This window comes from Gobio gobio, assembly GCF_949357685.1.
Source record: "Gobio gobio genome assembly, chromosome: 18".
NCBI classification, from domain to species: Eukaryota; Metazoa; Chordata; class Actinopteri; order Cypriniformes; family Gobionidae; genus Gobio; species Gobio gobio.
This window is the reverse complement of record NC_137111.1, coordinates 4238523-4254494: the sequence shown is the minus strand read 5'-3', so window position 1 is coordinate 4254494 and position 15972 is coordinate 4238523. Positions and strand designations below refer to the sequence as shown.

General features: G+C 38.4%; 1 protein-coding gene across 1 annotated transcript in view; it reads left to right on the top strand.

The window, feature by feature from the left end:
• Window positions 1-13339: 13339 nt before the first annotated feature.
• The window catches only part of bfsp1 (beaded filament structural protein 1), a gene marked incomplete at its 5' end in the record, with an annotated part of 38871 nt that continues 36238 nt past the window's right edge, over window positions 13340-15972 (top strand). The window contains one exon of the mRNA XM_079842855.1: window positions 13340-13713. Within this exon, the coding sequence (XP_079698981.1) occupies window positions 13340-13713 (374 nt within the window). The remainder of the gene's footprint in view (window positions 13714-15972) is intronic.

Here is a 15972-nt window from a genome sequence, read left to right as displayed (position 1 = left end):
AAAGTCTGATCAAGCGCGGATTCCACCTGTTCACTGTGCGGGTGTGACGCGCTGCTTGCAGAAACACACGCGTAATGGTAAGAGTCTCTACAATACGGCAACTTATAAGTTGAATACAGTCCTTGAATTAAAATGATCAGTTGGGTTTATAGCCTACAATATTTTATATAAAAAAAATGCAAAAAGTGTCCCAATTTAGCCAACCTGACTGAATTCACCCTATATAGTAGATTTATTTGATTTATGTAGGCTATCTATTTGTTTTGTTTCTTTATGTATTTATTTGTTCGTTCTCGGATTTTTACTAATTTTCTCGGATTTGTATTGGCCTAATGCATTTTTTAAGCAGCATGACAAATCTCCATTACCTAGCCTGGTAACTACTGGTGATCAATGTTGAGGGTAACGCATTACAAGTAACGTGAGTTATGTAATCAGATTACTTTTCCAAGTAACTAGTAAAGTAATGCATTGGTTTAAATGTGCAATAGCCTAAATTATCAGTGATACAAACAAGTTTGTTTTCCCATGTATTGAATGGCAGCTCTCTAGTCCTCATGTTTAATTCAATTCAATTCAATTCACATTCATTTGCATAGCACTTTTCAGAATACATACACTCACCTAAAGGATTATTAGGAACACACACTAATACTGTGTTTGACCCTCTTTCGCCTTCAGAACTGCCTTAATTCTACGTGGCATTGATTCAACAAGGTGCTGAAAGCATTCTTTAGAAATGTTGGCTCATATTGATAGGAGAGCATCTGCAGTTGATGGAGATTTGTGGGATGCACATCCAGGGCACGAAGCTCCTGTTCCACCACATCCCAAAGATGCTCTATTGGGTTGAGATCTGGTGACTGTGGCGGCCATTTTAGTCCAGTGAACTCATTGTCATGTTCAAGAAACCAATTTGAAATGATTGGAGCTTTGTGATGGTGCATTATCCTGCTGGAAGTAGCCATCAGAGGATGGGGACATGGTGGTCATAAAGGGATGGACATGGGCAGAAACAATGCTCAGGTAGGCCGTGGCATTTAAACCATGCCCAATTGGCACTGAGGGGCCTAAAGTGTGCCAAGAAAACATCCCCCACACCATTACACCACCACCACCAGCCTGCACAGTGGTAACAAGGCATGATGGATCCATGTTCTCATTCTGTTTACGCCAAATTCTGACTCTACCATCTGCCGCATACTGGATGTTTTTCCCTTTTCACACCATTCTTTGTAAACCCTAGAAATGGTTGTGCGTGAAAATCCCAGTAACTGAGCAGATTGTGGAATACTCAGACCGGCCCGTCTGGCACCAACAACCATGCCACGCTCAAAATTGCTTAAATCTCCTTTCTTTCCCATTCCGACATTCAGTTTGGAGTTCAGGAGATTGTCTTGACCAGGACCACACCCCTAAATGCATTGAAGCAACTGCCATGTGATTGGTTGATTAGATAATTGCATTTATGAGAAATTGAACAGGTGTTCCTAATAATCCTTATTATGTCAGGAACCTGTATACAGAAAATTCATGATCTGATACATTACATTACAATTTAGAGTGATCTATTATCAGAGGAGACTAACACAGGGGCTGAACCGTTTAGGGCTTTATCGGTCAGTACACTCTCAGAAAAAAAGGTAGAGTGGAGGTACAATTTTGTTCCTTGAAGAACAAAACGTATAACTGTACCTTTAAAGGTACACAATTGGTCCTTAGGGTACAATTAAACCATTGGCAGGCAAGTTCAGTCCTAGTGAGCCGCTGTCCTGCAGAGTTTTACTCCAACCCTGAAAGATATCTATAGAAGCTCTTATTGAGAATTAACAGAGGTATAGATGTTGGTTTTATTGAAAATATTTGGTCACCATGGTGGTGATGAGTGTTTTCTTTAGTTGGGCAGTTTGACTCTAGGATTTGTATGCGAGTTTGTGGTTTTTGTTACAGCGTTAACAAAACACAAATTCTGTTCAAATCAAAAGAAGCCATAAACAAAACTTGTAATGAAGAAAAATGGTTGACTAAGCTCATCACTGTCTAAAAAATATCAATAAATAATATTCACCAAGAATACTCTCTTGCCACAGATCAGGCATTCTGAATTTGATTTTTAAATACAATCGATTTTCTCTAGGGATAAAAAAGTTTAGATGCACACAGATATCAAGAATCAGCATATGAATCTCAACAATGGTGACATACTTAATGCTGAAATAAATGCTGGGAGCCATGAGTTTTATACTGTGGTGGCTTAGTAGGGTTGGAGCTAAACTCTCCAGGACATCAGCTTTTTAGGACCGAACTTGCCTACCCCTGACTTAGAGGTACAAAAATGTACCCTTAAGTGACGGACACTTGTACCTTAAAAGGTAAAATTTTGTACTCTTTTTTTTTTGACAGTGTAGCAATACTTTATAATTGACACAGAACTTAACCAGTGTAGAGATGATAAAATTGGTGTTATATGATCATATTTTCTTGACCTGTAAAACTCTAGCAGCTCATTTTGGACTAACTGTAGTTTGTTTATTGAGGATGCAGGACAGCCAGCTAGTAATGCATTATAGTAATCTAGTCTAGTCTAGTCTACTGACTTTTCCGCATCAGAAACCGATAGCATTTTCCGTAGCTTAGCAATGTTTCTGAGGTGGAAGAAGGCTGTTTTTGTAATATATGAAATATGGTTTTTGAAAGACAAGCTGCTGTCTAATATAATAAATACCATAACACTAGCAACCAGGTATTTTATTCTAGGATGAAGTAATGCAAATTGTATTCTAAGAGATTCTGTGTACAGGTTTTTGGTCCAATACCTCAGTTCTATCTGAATTTAATACAAGAAAATTACAGGTCATCCAATATTTTATATCTTTAACACACTCTGTCAACTTGGAAAATTTAGAGATTTCATCTGGTCGTGTGGAAATATATAACTGGATCAGGATATTTATGTATTAAATATGTAAAATATTACCAAGTGGAAGCACATTCACTATATTGCTAAAAGTATTGTGCCGCCCCTCCAAATCACTGAGTTCATGTGTTCAATCCCTTCATGGCCACAGGTGTATAAATCAAGCACAAGGCCTGCAGACGCTTCTACACACATTAGTGAGAGAATGGGCCGCTCTCAGTTTTTCAGGCATTAGTTCCAGTGAAAGGAACTCTTAATGCTTCACCAAGACATTTTGGACAATTTCATGCTCCCAACTATGCATATATTTTTAGGAATACATATACAATATACATGCATGCACATGTTTTTATATATATATTCGTTTGCACGTGACTGTTTAAAACCCGTGTTTAGACCCGTGTTTAGACCTGTGGGCCGAGGGACCGTGAGAACGGGACGAGGCAGGTTGTGAGTGATAATGAGGAGTGACAGGAGCATAAGGAGAAGCGACGACAGTGAAGGACGAGAGAGGACCAGGCCTGGATTTTATGTTGTGTATATTTTATTATGTGTGTGTGCGCTGCAGTCATCCGTGAGGGGCCGTGAGGTTCCCGCCTCCTTCTTCCCATATCAACATAACTTGTTGCATACTACTATGGTAAGTACATGTAGCATATGTAACAAGGACACTAATAAAGTAAAATAAAGTGTTACCAATTTTTGCTCCCGTCTCTTTTTTTTTTTTAAATCACCATGTCAAGTCAAGTCAACTTTTTTTATATAGCGCTTTTAACAATGCAGATTGTTTCAAAGCAGCTTCACAGTGTTAAACAGGAAAATAATGCAACATCATTTTTTCAGCCGTAAAGCCATTCTGGAGAAAACGGTGATGTCATCAGATGTCATCTCAATTTCAATTATCATACAGTGACAGTGTGGGCTTTAGATCAGTAATTTAGTTTATATGGTTAATTTAGTTTAATTATTAGATTTATTTGGATATTTAATTGAAAAATGTAGAAAAATTTAGTGTCCCCAACTGAGAAAACTGAGGCACGCCAAGCCAGAGGCAACAGCGGCAAGGAAACCAAAACTCCATCAGGCGACCTAATGGAGAAAAATAAACCTTGGGAGAAACCAGGCTCAGTCGGGGTGCCAGTTCTCCTCTGGCCAATTAACAAACAGCTTATGATTATTATTCTGGCAACTTTACAGGTCAGAGGTCATAATAGATCAGAATATTTGAAGGATCGGAGGCAACACGTTGGAGACGGGTTTATTGAGGATGATATGTTGATTAAATACTTATTATTATGTCCCTTTAGGGGCTCTTTGGGGAACTGTGTAACTTGTCTAATTAAAATGTTTCGAATACATTTAAATGTTTGAATAAAGGCCATTCAGTTCATGTGATAGTCATTAAATAAATAGTCAGAGCAACTTCAGCCACTTCAGCTGACATTAAAATGACAAACAATGGCTTGTGTCACGGTTCTCCTCTTATTTTCGACTTAGCAGCTGAACATTAACAACAGCATCATGTGTGAAGCAGCGGTCGCTCCAGCAGCTCATCCGCTGCGTAGATTAAATGCTAAGACTGGCAGGACGGTCTAATGACCAGAGGGACTGAGGCTGTTTTCCAGGTAATGAGGAATTGATCTGAGAATATCACCACCACATCATTCTTCCATTAATCACATTTACACTGTTAGAAAAGCAGACAACCGCTGTTTCTGGAATTGCATCGACTCCCTGTTGTTAGAGACAAATTCTATTGATATATTTTCATCTTACTTGTTGCTAAATAAATAAATGCATGCAAAAAAATGCTTTGTTAGGACAGACAAGCTGAGGATATTTTGCATACAGAAATCTAGTTCGTTGGGCGATGCACCTAGTTATGCCAAGTTCTTAAAGCGATATGCATATGCTAATGTGCTCAGGGTATATCTCCTGATTCAATGATGCATTCATTATGCGAATCGTGAGGAATGCTTTAGTTAAAGAAGGCAGAAGGAGGAGTAGATTTGGTTAAAATCATTAAGGGAATCCGTGTGAAAAAGTGTTTATTACAGAAATAATGTGCTAAAATATGGCATTGGGCTACTTGACTGCATGCTGATTGCAATTTAATGGAAATAGTTTACATTTATATTAAATGCAATTAGCTGAGCTTTACAGTGCTTTTTACATAATATTAATATTTTGGCTTGATTTTTTTACCATGTCCTTGCATGCTTTTCTAACTTCAGTCCAAGTAAGCTCATTCAACAGTACATGCACACAATGTTGATTACCACAAAAACAAATTAAAACTTGTCCCAATTCATTTATAAAAGCAAAAATCTGGATTACAGTTCCAAAGGAAGTTAATGGGGCCAATTTTGCAACATTGTTGGCATGATAACATAATGCCTAAAACTGCCACTGCCAAACTTTGCAGCTCAGCATTGAAATTGCTCAAAAATTGGTGCCATTTACTTCCATTGCAAGCTTCTCGCTATACCTAGTCTAGTCCGGATTATTTTGTTGTAGTGACATGCTGTGCCACAAATGCTGCAGATTGATCTCAACTTGAAATGAACCCAAAATATTCCACGTGTTCCATTGTTTTTTAGTTGGTTTGTGTCTCACTAAGACATCCCATCTTGCTTGATAACATTATAATAGAGCATAAGTGGTGTTCCTGGCAGGGAGGCTCGTAATTCTTTAGTCATTCGTGTGATTTTAGCCTATCACCGTGCTGCTTTAGCTTTAAAAGTTCATGATGGCCTACATTTAGCTGCATTCATTGAGCTGTCAAGGCAACCGCCACCAGTTTCGCCCCATGCCACCGCGGCTCATTCTATCAATAAGACTCTATCAAGCCATCATTTTTGCTCTCTCAGTCTTTCTTGTTAGATAAAAATGGCGCTGCCCTGAAACTTTTTGAGGACCTTATTATTTTAGCTGTAAAGTGTTGGTCATTTGGTCAAATACAGTTGTAAAATCGGTCCCAATCAGTTCTACTGTAAATGCCTCACTGCAACCCACATTTTTTGGGTTCATTTTTGTGGTAACCAGCATCATGCCACATGAACTTGTATTGAACCCAGAATATTCCTTTAAAAGGGTCATGAAATGGCTTTTTTAATTTTTTATACTGTTGTCTGAGGTCAACTTGTGACGTTGTGGTTTTTACATTCAAAAACGTCATAATTAATAAGTAATAGGCTATTTTCTGCCCTGGTTTTGAGGCTTTCTGAAAAAACGCTGGGTTTTTATTGGCGTGCCACGCTGAAGACTTGAAAGTAAACGCCCACGGCTAGGATTGGATAAGATTTGCATATTTAATGAGCTTCAGCTCTTCTCAGTACATGTGGGCGTTGTTTTGAAAGCGTCTGGAGAAACGCTCACAGGACTCGCGAAATATCTTTATCAAACAAACACAAAGATTCATCTCTCATCACCCGCCATTGATTGGAATGTTATTTTTTTATTACTTGATCAGCCGATCAGTGAATATAACCGCGAACCGCACACACACACGTGTGCGCGCATGAAAGGATTGTTATTTCACTATTTAAGATAGCCCATCGGCAGGCCGATGATACGTTTTGGTAGACCATCTGAAAAACACATAGCCCCGGGACATTGGGCTTTGCAAGCCATGGCTCATAACATTACAAGTCCAAGTCTGATCCCGAATGAACCAATAACAGCTTCTCCAGCTTGTGACCGCGTGCTAAGGTGTGTAATCAATAGATATCAAATGATCTGTAACAATACAATACTAACACATATAAAAACATGTTTTACTCACATCAGTGTGTTGCAGCGTTCCTGTCGGATCAGAAGGCACAGCATTGTGTTTTAATCTCAATATGTCTGCAAATCCAGTCTCGAGCTGTATCTTGTTTACAATAGATTCTGCGGTGAAATGAAGCGAACGAACCAGCATGTTTATTCTGCAGTCTTTCTGATAAAAATATGTTTGATAAAAATGGCGCTGCCCCGAAACTTTTTGAGTACCTTCAGGGCATGGTGCCGAAGACACTTACAAAGTTTCATAACAATACACCAATGCGTTCTTAAAATAAAGCATTTTATGACAAAATGGCCGATATGGGAAAATTGGGCGTTGTTCGACTCGGCATGCTGCACCAAATCTGAAGAGACTGGTTTTGTGATTTTGGGTCAAACCGTTCAGAAGTTAAGAGCAAATTTTTTTTCATATTTCCATATGAAATATTACATTTTTCATATCTCCTGACCACTAGATGGCACTGCGTTGAAACACACACCAAGTTTGGTCAGAATACGCTAAAGCTCATTTTGGCGTCCATATCTGGTTCAGTTGTCGTGAAAATAGGAATTTGAAAAAGTAGTTTTTTTGGAAAATTCAAAATGGCGGTAACATTTTCATGACGGATATTGAAGTGTAATCAAATCGTCTTGAGACAAGAAATCAGAGGGGGAGAAAATTGTTTCCAGCCCTTACAGTTCAAAAGTTAGTAGCACAAATGTAAATTAAACTTGGGATAGTTGGTGGCGCTAGACGGATCGAGTTAGAGACTCCAAAATTGCTGTGGTGACAGTTTAGACTGTCCTCTATATGTGTGCCAAATTTCATTTTCAACTTTTTATCATACGCCTCTATGGCTGCCATAGACGCAAGAGCGGAAGAAGATCAGGGAGATCATGGTAACCCACTAGTAATGACTACTGACTTTCAGAAGCGATTACTACCCAAAACCTTACAAAAAGCTGGAGTTTCTTGTTAGTTAATAGTAGTTAGTTGAATGTGTATGTATAGTGCATTACTGTGTAGTTATTCCTTAATGACGGAACAGTATTCTAAAGTGTTGCCGAATCTTCTTATCACTTTGTGAGTGTGTGCTCCCATGTGGAAAGCCGTGCAGATTGTGGTTTATATCAGCCGTCTTGAGGAGTGAGGTAGACGGCGTGACCTAAATGGCAGCGCTGTAACCCAGTGGGTGAGTGCTAGAATGTCAGCAGGCATTACGCTTAAAGGGTCAGATCACAGATCAAGTCCCTTCAGAGGCCAATGTGAGCTACACGGAGAAAACCATAACCCAGAATGAAAGACGCGGAAAAGGGTTGCAGTCGTTGCTGGAGTAACCCATTAGAAACGGTTTATTGTTGTTCACATCTTGGAATATTTTAAGTCCGGGTAAATCAGGCCAATTGGGAACGGAATATGTGCTTTATTCTTTTGAAAACAAACAAAACGTTTGCAAAGTGCACAAAGCTGACAAAGTGGGGTTTTTTTTCAGGTAGCGATCAAACACAAACGCAAGCCGTCTCTGAGGTGTGATGTTCCGCTTATTATAGTTATTAGTGTATTTTCAGAGCTGCATGTGAAGTTTTGCTCAGATTTTCTATGTTTGTATTAGAAAATCAGACAGTGACTCTAATTGAGCCTTCTCTTCTGAGGACTGGGCAGTAGATCTGTCCCCGCAATTATTCTTGTGTTGAGTTTTTAACAAAGTCAAAGGTTTTTCGCTTATAATTCATGTATATTTTCTCACTTGTGGAAAAACCCTTACTGTACACTAATGTTGTTAAAAGTTGTGTATTATTGTAGCTGTAAAGAGTTGGTCATTTGGACAAACACAGTTGTACAATCGGTCCCATTCAGTTCTACTAAAAGGTTAACTTTTGTGGTAACCAACCTTATGCCACACGTGCTGATTAGTTGAAATCCGACGGCTCAGAAAAGCCTCCATTGGCAGCAACGAAATTTACACTCACAAGACCCAAAAAAGCTATTAAAGACGTCGTTACAAAGTCCATCTCACTAAAGTGGTTCTACAATAACTTTATGAAGCGACGAGAATGGTTTTTGTGCCCAAACAAAAATCAAAATAGCTACTTTATTCAACTTTATTCTGGGGCTCAGATGTGAACTCATGAAGCACCACGACGCATCCGCGAGAATAGAGCCGGCGTGTTGACACATGACCCGGAAACGAGGAGCTTTGTTTACAAGCAGAGGAAGACACGCCATATCTAAGCTGTTGAATTCTACATTGATCGTGCTTTAGGTCTTGGCGTAGTGCTCAAAATGGGGCTAAAGTGTGCATTTCCTGGATGCCCAAACTGTATTCAATGTCAATTTCTCGCGCATGTGTCGTGGTGCTTCATGAGTTCACATCTAAGCCCCAGAATAAAATTGAAAAGTTTAGTAGTAAGGAAACTTCCCGAATGGACTTATTGCACAGGTGGCAACCTATCACGGTACCACACTTGAATTCACAGAGCTCCCCCCTCTTCAATTGATTGGCTAGAGGAGGAGCTGTCAATCTAGAACTAGTGGACCAATGGTAACGCTTAAGTAACACTCTACATGAAACTCAAACTGAAAAGTGCAGAACATGCTAAGAAGTGTACACAAAAAATGTGAGAGAGCACAAAATAAAGTGTAATAAACATAATTTTTAAGAACACATTACATAAATGTAAGTTTTATGCAATATCATTTTTTATATGTTTAAAGTACTGATTCATGCTCGTTATTTTTTAAATGCACTTTTAACTTTTTGATTCACGCTTATAATAATTTGATCCGTTACCATGTTTGCTATTCTGATCTTTTTGCATTATTTTGTTCTCAATATATTTAACATTTTTTAAATCACCCTTATTAATTTTTGATCTGTGACTGCAATACATTTGACAGGAATTTAATCCCATACAGATTTACTAAACAGGGGAAATTATCGTGAGAGCGCAAATCCAAAATCCAAAAAAGCGCAGGTAGGGGTGTAAAGTTCTGCGCATGATCTACTGACGACACACACATTAAAGAACACAGACACAGCCGGATCATTTCCATAATGATCAACACAATCTATCCGTTAGCGTCTGGTTTAAGACACGCTTTTTTGGACGGTAAATAATGGCGCAAACCTTAGTAAATACTAACTCCATAAATACTGCATCTGAAAGGCAAACTCCTACAAATGTATATTCAATAAGATCAGCTGCAAAAATAATCCTTACCACACCTTTCATCGCTAATTCATCACTGCATGTCTTACATCCTGACAGTAGTTAAAAGACAATAAACTGTAAACCGACCGTTGGGTTTGTCCAAATTTGACCCAAACATGGGTTAAAACAACCCAGCATTTTTAGAGTGATGTTGCTAAGATAAAGGTAATATGCAGAAAATGATGCCAGTAAACCGAAAGTTTAATTTATCTAGTTTTAGCACTCATCTTAGATGACACATACAAAACACATACAAAATACAAAGGCCACCTTGAGATATGGCTATTTGCGCAATTTTTCATAGTATATCATCTGCAATGTATCCATGAAGTGCACACAGAACGATCATCATTTATTTAGGGTGTTGTTATACCAGAGCCTAAGAATTAACAAGCGATATGTGCTTTTGCTCTGTGGGAATGCTCTGACTGTGTTTATTCACTCTTTGAAAAATGCTGTGTGTTCAGCTGTCATGTTTCTGCACAGTTCTGCGTATCACTGTGAAAGCTAAACGCAGCAGACACAAGAATATTCTGCATTGTGCAATATCAACCCCAAATGACAAAAACCCCATTGATCTCCTAGTGAATATTCAATAGCCAGGCACACACACACACACAACGCACAGTTTGTACAAGGAAGAGAATGTACACAGCTCTGTTCGTCATTCGACACACTCGTACAACATCCTCCCATTTGCTTCTAGGCAGACACGTCTCTCACAATGTCAAAGGAGAGCGTGTTCATTTAGAAAGCAGTCTGAAAGTAAAGGAGAGCGGCGTATGCTTTGAGCAATCACTTGAGGATGCTTCGGTGTGATAATAATCCATTATGACAGAGAGGAGCTCCATCTCCAGTCAGAGACCCCCAAAGCCCTGATGTGGATGACTCACCTTCACCTGAGCGGGGCCACGGAGCCCCGGTGCGCCTGACAGATCGCACACAGTTACCAGATGATTAGCTCAGAATGCCTTCTAACGAAAGTCGACTCGAAATTCTGACTGGGCGAACAAGAAACTGTTATGAAACACTGACGCTAGTGGTCAAAAGTTTGGAATAATTATGCTTTTTTCCCCAATGTTTTTGAAAGAACTCTTATACCCACCAAGTCTGCATTTATTTAACCCTCTGAAATCTGAGCTGTTTTGGGGCCCTTTAGATGTTTTGACATGCTTTTTTCAGTTGCTTATAAACATATTAATGTCATTACACTGTATTCAGCACAAACTGGGCTACCATTATATGTGAGCAACATGTATGTACATGCTTGTATTTTTGAGAGAATAACGCATAAATAATGAATAAATATGCATGGTTTTTGAAAAAAAAGAAAAAAAAGTAAGCCGCTGAATTAAGGTCTCAAAACACACAATAGATATGTGTCCACAAGACTTTTGACTAATGGGTGTATCTGCCTAGAGTTTTTGCTTCAAACTGATGTGAGAATCATTGAGCCTACTCATTCACATAAAATAATACACTGATTTAAATTTTGTAAGACACTTTTTCTTTACAAAGGCCGTGTGGGAAGAGGTGTGAATGATCATGAATAATGATGTGAATCACACCTGAGAGAACAAAAGACCCGCATAATGAGCCACATAATGCGACTGCCGACTGTTATTTACAGTACCAACTGTTTACATTTGTATTTTGCACCGTACTTCTAACTGTAATATGCAATCACTTCCACTGCACTTTTACACTTTTTTTCGGATAGCTTCTGTCCATAATTTATTGCACTACCTTAATCCACTGCCATATTCCTCATTTTAGCCTAACATATCATTGTATACCTCTATCTGTAAAATTCTGTTTATAGTAATAGCCATCTGTATGTTATATTATATTCATAGTACATATCCACCTGTAAATTCTGTTTATAGTATTAACCATCTGTATATTATTCACTGTACATATTCACCTGTAAATTCTGTTTATAGTAATAACCATCTCTCTATTTATAGATATATTTATATATACTCAGTACATATCCATGTCCTGCACTTATGCAAACGTTGTATATCCTGCACTTGCTGCTATTGCACTTCTGGTTAGACCTAAACTGCATTTCGTTGCCTTGTACTTGTACTTGTGTAATGACAATAAAGTTGAATCTAATCTAATAATGAATGAGCTTCAGGTGTGTGTGACAGAGAGAGCAACAGGACAAAGCAAATATATTTTGTTGTAGTTTATTTAGAATATCGTCAACAAAGGCACATTACAAAGGCCTATTATATTTTAAATTATCCAAAGATTTGACTTCTATTTTTAATGTTTTTGAAAGAAGTCTCATGCTAAAAAAAAATGTATATTGTGACACTGAACCCAATCCAGTATTCAGTAAATACAAATAACTTAATAATTGGTAATGATGAATGTCATAAGTAAAATATTTGGGATGTAAAACAACATAATGCAATGCAATTATAATTTCAAAGAGTTTATGGTGAATTCAGGTTGATTGGGACACTTTTTTCCCCAGTCATTTCAATGGCAATATTTTTCTGACACAAAAACATTTAATGTATTGTAAACTGCCTTTATTATTTGGGATATTATCTTTCAGGCATTGTGCAATTTAGCAGTTTTGCCAACGTAAAAAGTCTGCATCATTTCAATGATTAGGAATAACACGTATAAAATGTTGGCTATATTCACAAATGTTATTTGTTATTTTGGTCTTATGTCAAAACAGCAAAAAATGTCACAGAGAACAATAGGCTTTTAAATAAATGCGATATCCGTCACTCAAAATTATAGACCAAAAATATGAATATATTAATTGTCTTAGCTATACTGCAATATATATTTTGAATGAACGACCAGTTTTGCTCATATTTACCCATGTTGCCAGTATTTGTCGAGCCCGCTGTAAAAGTTAAGACCATCTAATATAAAGTGTGATCGTAGACAACTGGGTCTTTGAAGGAAATTCACTTTAGAGTAATTACAATCTCCATGCAATAACATATCAATATAATGAGGTTTATCAGCAGGTACACCAATGACATGATGCATAATAAAGTACTGGCTGTGTGTGGGCCATTGCCAGACTGTAGTTGAATGTTTGGATGTTTCGTGTGCCCTAAAACAGCAGGCCCTGCAATTTTCCATTGTCAAACCGAGGGCTGTGGAAGCATGTCATTATGATAATAGACTGAGCAGCTGATCTGGAAACAAAAGCAGAACTCAAAAGATCATTCAACACGGCAAAGCCCTCGACAATGACAGTGTTTTGCACACGGGATTCCGCTGGAAGAATCCATAGGGCACACCATGTGAAGCACCAAGATGAAAAGTGTCCCCGTGGCCTGGACGGGCAGATTTTAGTCTAACATGAGACAGCCGAGGGTGAGCACCCTAGTTTTCACACACTAAAGGTACTGAGGGGTAAAGCACTGAGTTGAATATAGCGGAGGTGACATCCCAACACGCGGTATGTTCAAGTCCAGATACCTGCGTGAGGTGCGCAAGGAGAAGTACGAGCGCTCCGATGTCTACGAGGAGCCCAGCAGCCCAGAGACGGAGTCGGCTCCAACAGCGGCCGTCCCGGGCTGGGAGAGCCTGCAGGAGCTGAACAGCCGCTTCGCGCGGTACATCAACCGGGCGCGCGTGCTGGAGCAGCGCAACGCTGTGTTCCGCAAACAGCTGGAGACTCTGCAGCGCATGGAGGAGGCGCCGGGACTGGAGGAGGCCTTCAGCGAGCAGATCAGCGTCAACAGACAGCGCATCCGAGAACTGCTGTCGGCCCGGACCAAGCTGGACAGAGAGCTGAAAGATGCCGGACGCATGCGGGACGAGTACAGCAGCAGGTTAGGAAAGCTGACAGAAGAAGAGCCTATAGGCCGGAGTTAACAGTTAAACACTTTTTGATTACTGATATGCAAATATATACCATTTAATACATTTAAGATAAGAACATTTTTAAATATGTTCATTGACTACTGCATTGGTAGTATTTGAAACCAAAACAATGGAGAGTTAAAGTAATTGCAACTTTTTTTGTCACAATTGTGAGATATAAAGTCAAAATTGAGAGATATAAAATGTCAGAATTGTGAGATATAAAGTCAGAATTGTGAGATATAAAGTCAGAGTTGTGAGATATAAAGTCAGAATTGTGAGATATAAAGTCAGAATTGTGAGATATAAAGTCAGAGTTGTGAGATATAAAGTCAGAGTTGTGTGATATAAAGTCAGAATTGTGAGATATAAAGTCAGAATTGCGAGATGTAAAGTCAGAATTGCGAGATATAAAGTCAGAATTGTGTGATATAAAGTCAGAGTTGTGAGATATTGTCATAATTCCAGCCTGTGTTTCCCTGTCTTGTGAGGACTCTTTTGTTATTTCCTGTCTTGTCATGTTTTGTAGTCTTTTGTAGTTTTTCATGTTGATTAGTCTTCCCAGATGTTTCCCATTTACCACCCCCTCCTTGTTATCTTGTTAAGCTTGTCTGCCTGTGTGTATAAATATGCTTGTGGTTCACTTGTCTTTTGTCGGTCGTTGTTAGCTGTTAACCTGTTCGTGTCTTGATTCTTGAGCTCCCGGATGTCACTGTTTTATTTATGGAATAGTTTAATTAAAGTTGTGTTTCCAAGTGGATTCCATCTCTCTGCTTCATATCTCAGCATTCGTAACGGATATAAAGTCAGAATTGTGCGATATAAAGTCAGAATTGCGAGATATAAAGTCAGAATTGTGTGATATAAAGTCAGATTTGTGAGATATTAAATCAGAATTGATATAGTCAGAATTGTGTGATATAAAGTCTGAATTGCGAGATATAAAGTCAGAATTGTGAGATATAAAATCAGAATTGATATAAAGTCAGAATTGTGAGATATAAAGTCAGAATTGTGTGATATAAAGTCAGAATTGTGAGATATAAAGTCAGAATTGTGTGATATAAAGTCAGAATTGTGATATAAAAAGTCAGAATTGCGAGATATAAAGTCAGAATTGTGTGATATAAAGTCAGAATTGTGAGATATAAAGTCAGAATTGTGTGATATAAAGTCAGAATTGTGAGATATAAAGTCAGAATTGCGAGATATAAAGTCAGAATTGTGAGATATAAAATCAGAATTTATATAAAGTCAGAATTGTGAGATATAAAGTCAGAATTGAGATATATAAAGTCCGAATTGCGAGATTTAAAGTTAGAATTGTGAGATATAAAGTCAGAGTAGTGAGATAAAGAGTCAGAGTTGTGAGATATAAAGTCAGAATTGTGAGATACAAAGTCAGAATTGATATAAAGTCAGAGTTGTGAGATATAAAGTCAGAATTGTGAGATATAAAATCAGAATTGATATAAAGTCAGAATTGTGAGATATAAAGTCAGAATTGCGAGATACACCGTCAGAATTGTGAGATATAAAGTCAGAATTGTGAGATACAAAGTCAGAATTGATATAAAGTCAGAGTTGTGAGATATAAAGTCAGAATTGTGAGATATAAAATCAGAATTGATATAAAGTCAGAATTGTGAGATATAAAGTCAGAATGGGAGATACAAAGTCAGAATTGTGTGATATAAAGTCAGAATTGTGAGATATAAAATCAGAATTGATATAGTCAGAATTGTGAGATATAAAGTCAGAATTGCGAGATACAAAGTCAGAATTGTGAGATATAAAGTCAGAATTGATATAAAGTCAGAGTTGTGAGATATAAAGTCAGAATTGATATAAAGTCAGAATTGTGAGATATAAAATCAGAATTGATATAAAGTCAGAATTGCAAGATATAAAGTCAGAATTGTGAGATATAAAGTCAAAATTGAGAGATTTAAAGTTCTCCGGGCCTCCCGAATTGTATCTCTCTCTCTATTCCACCTCGCTGCCCCACCCTGGGTTGGTCACGCTTGTTCGGTCTTTGGGGGCTTGGCTACAGCTCCCCAGACCGTCTCGCTGGCTCATCCGTAGCATCAGACTCGGCTACACGATTCAGTTCACGTACCCGCCTCCCAAGTACAAGGGCATCCCCTTCACCTCCGTGCGAAGTAGCGATGCTCAGGTCTTGCGGTCAGAGATCGATGTCCTACTGGGAAAGGACGCGATCGTGCCGG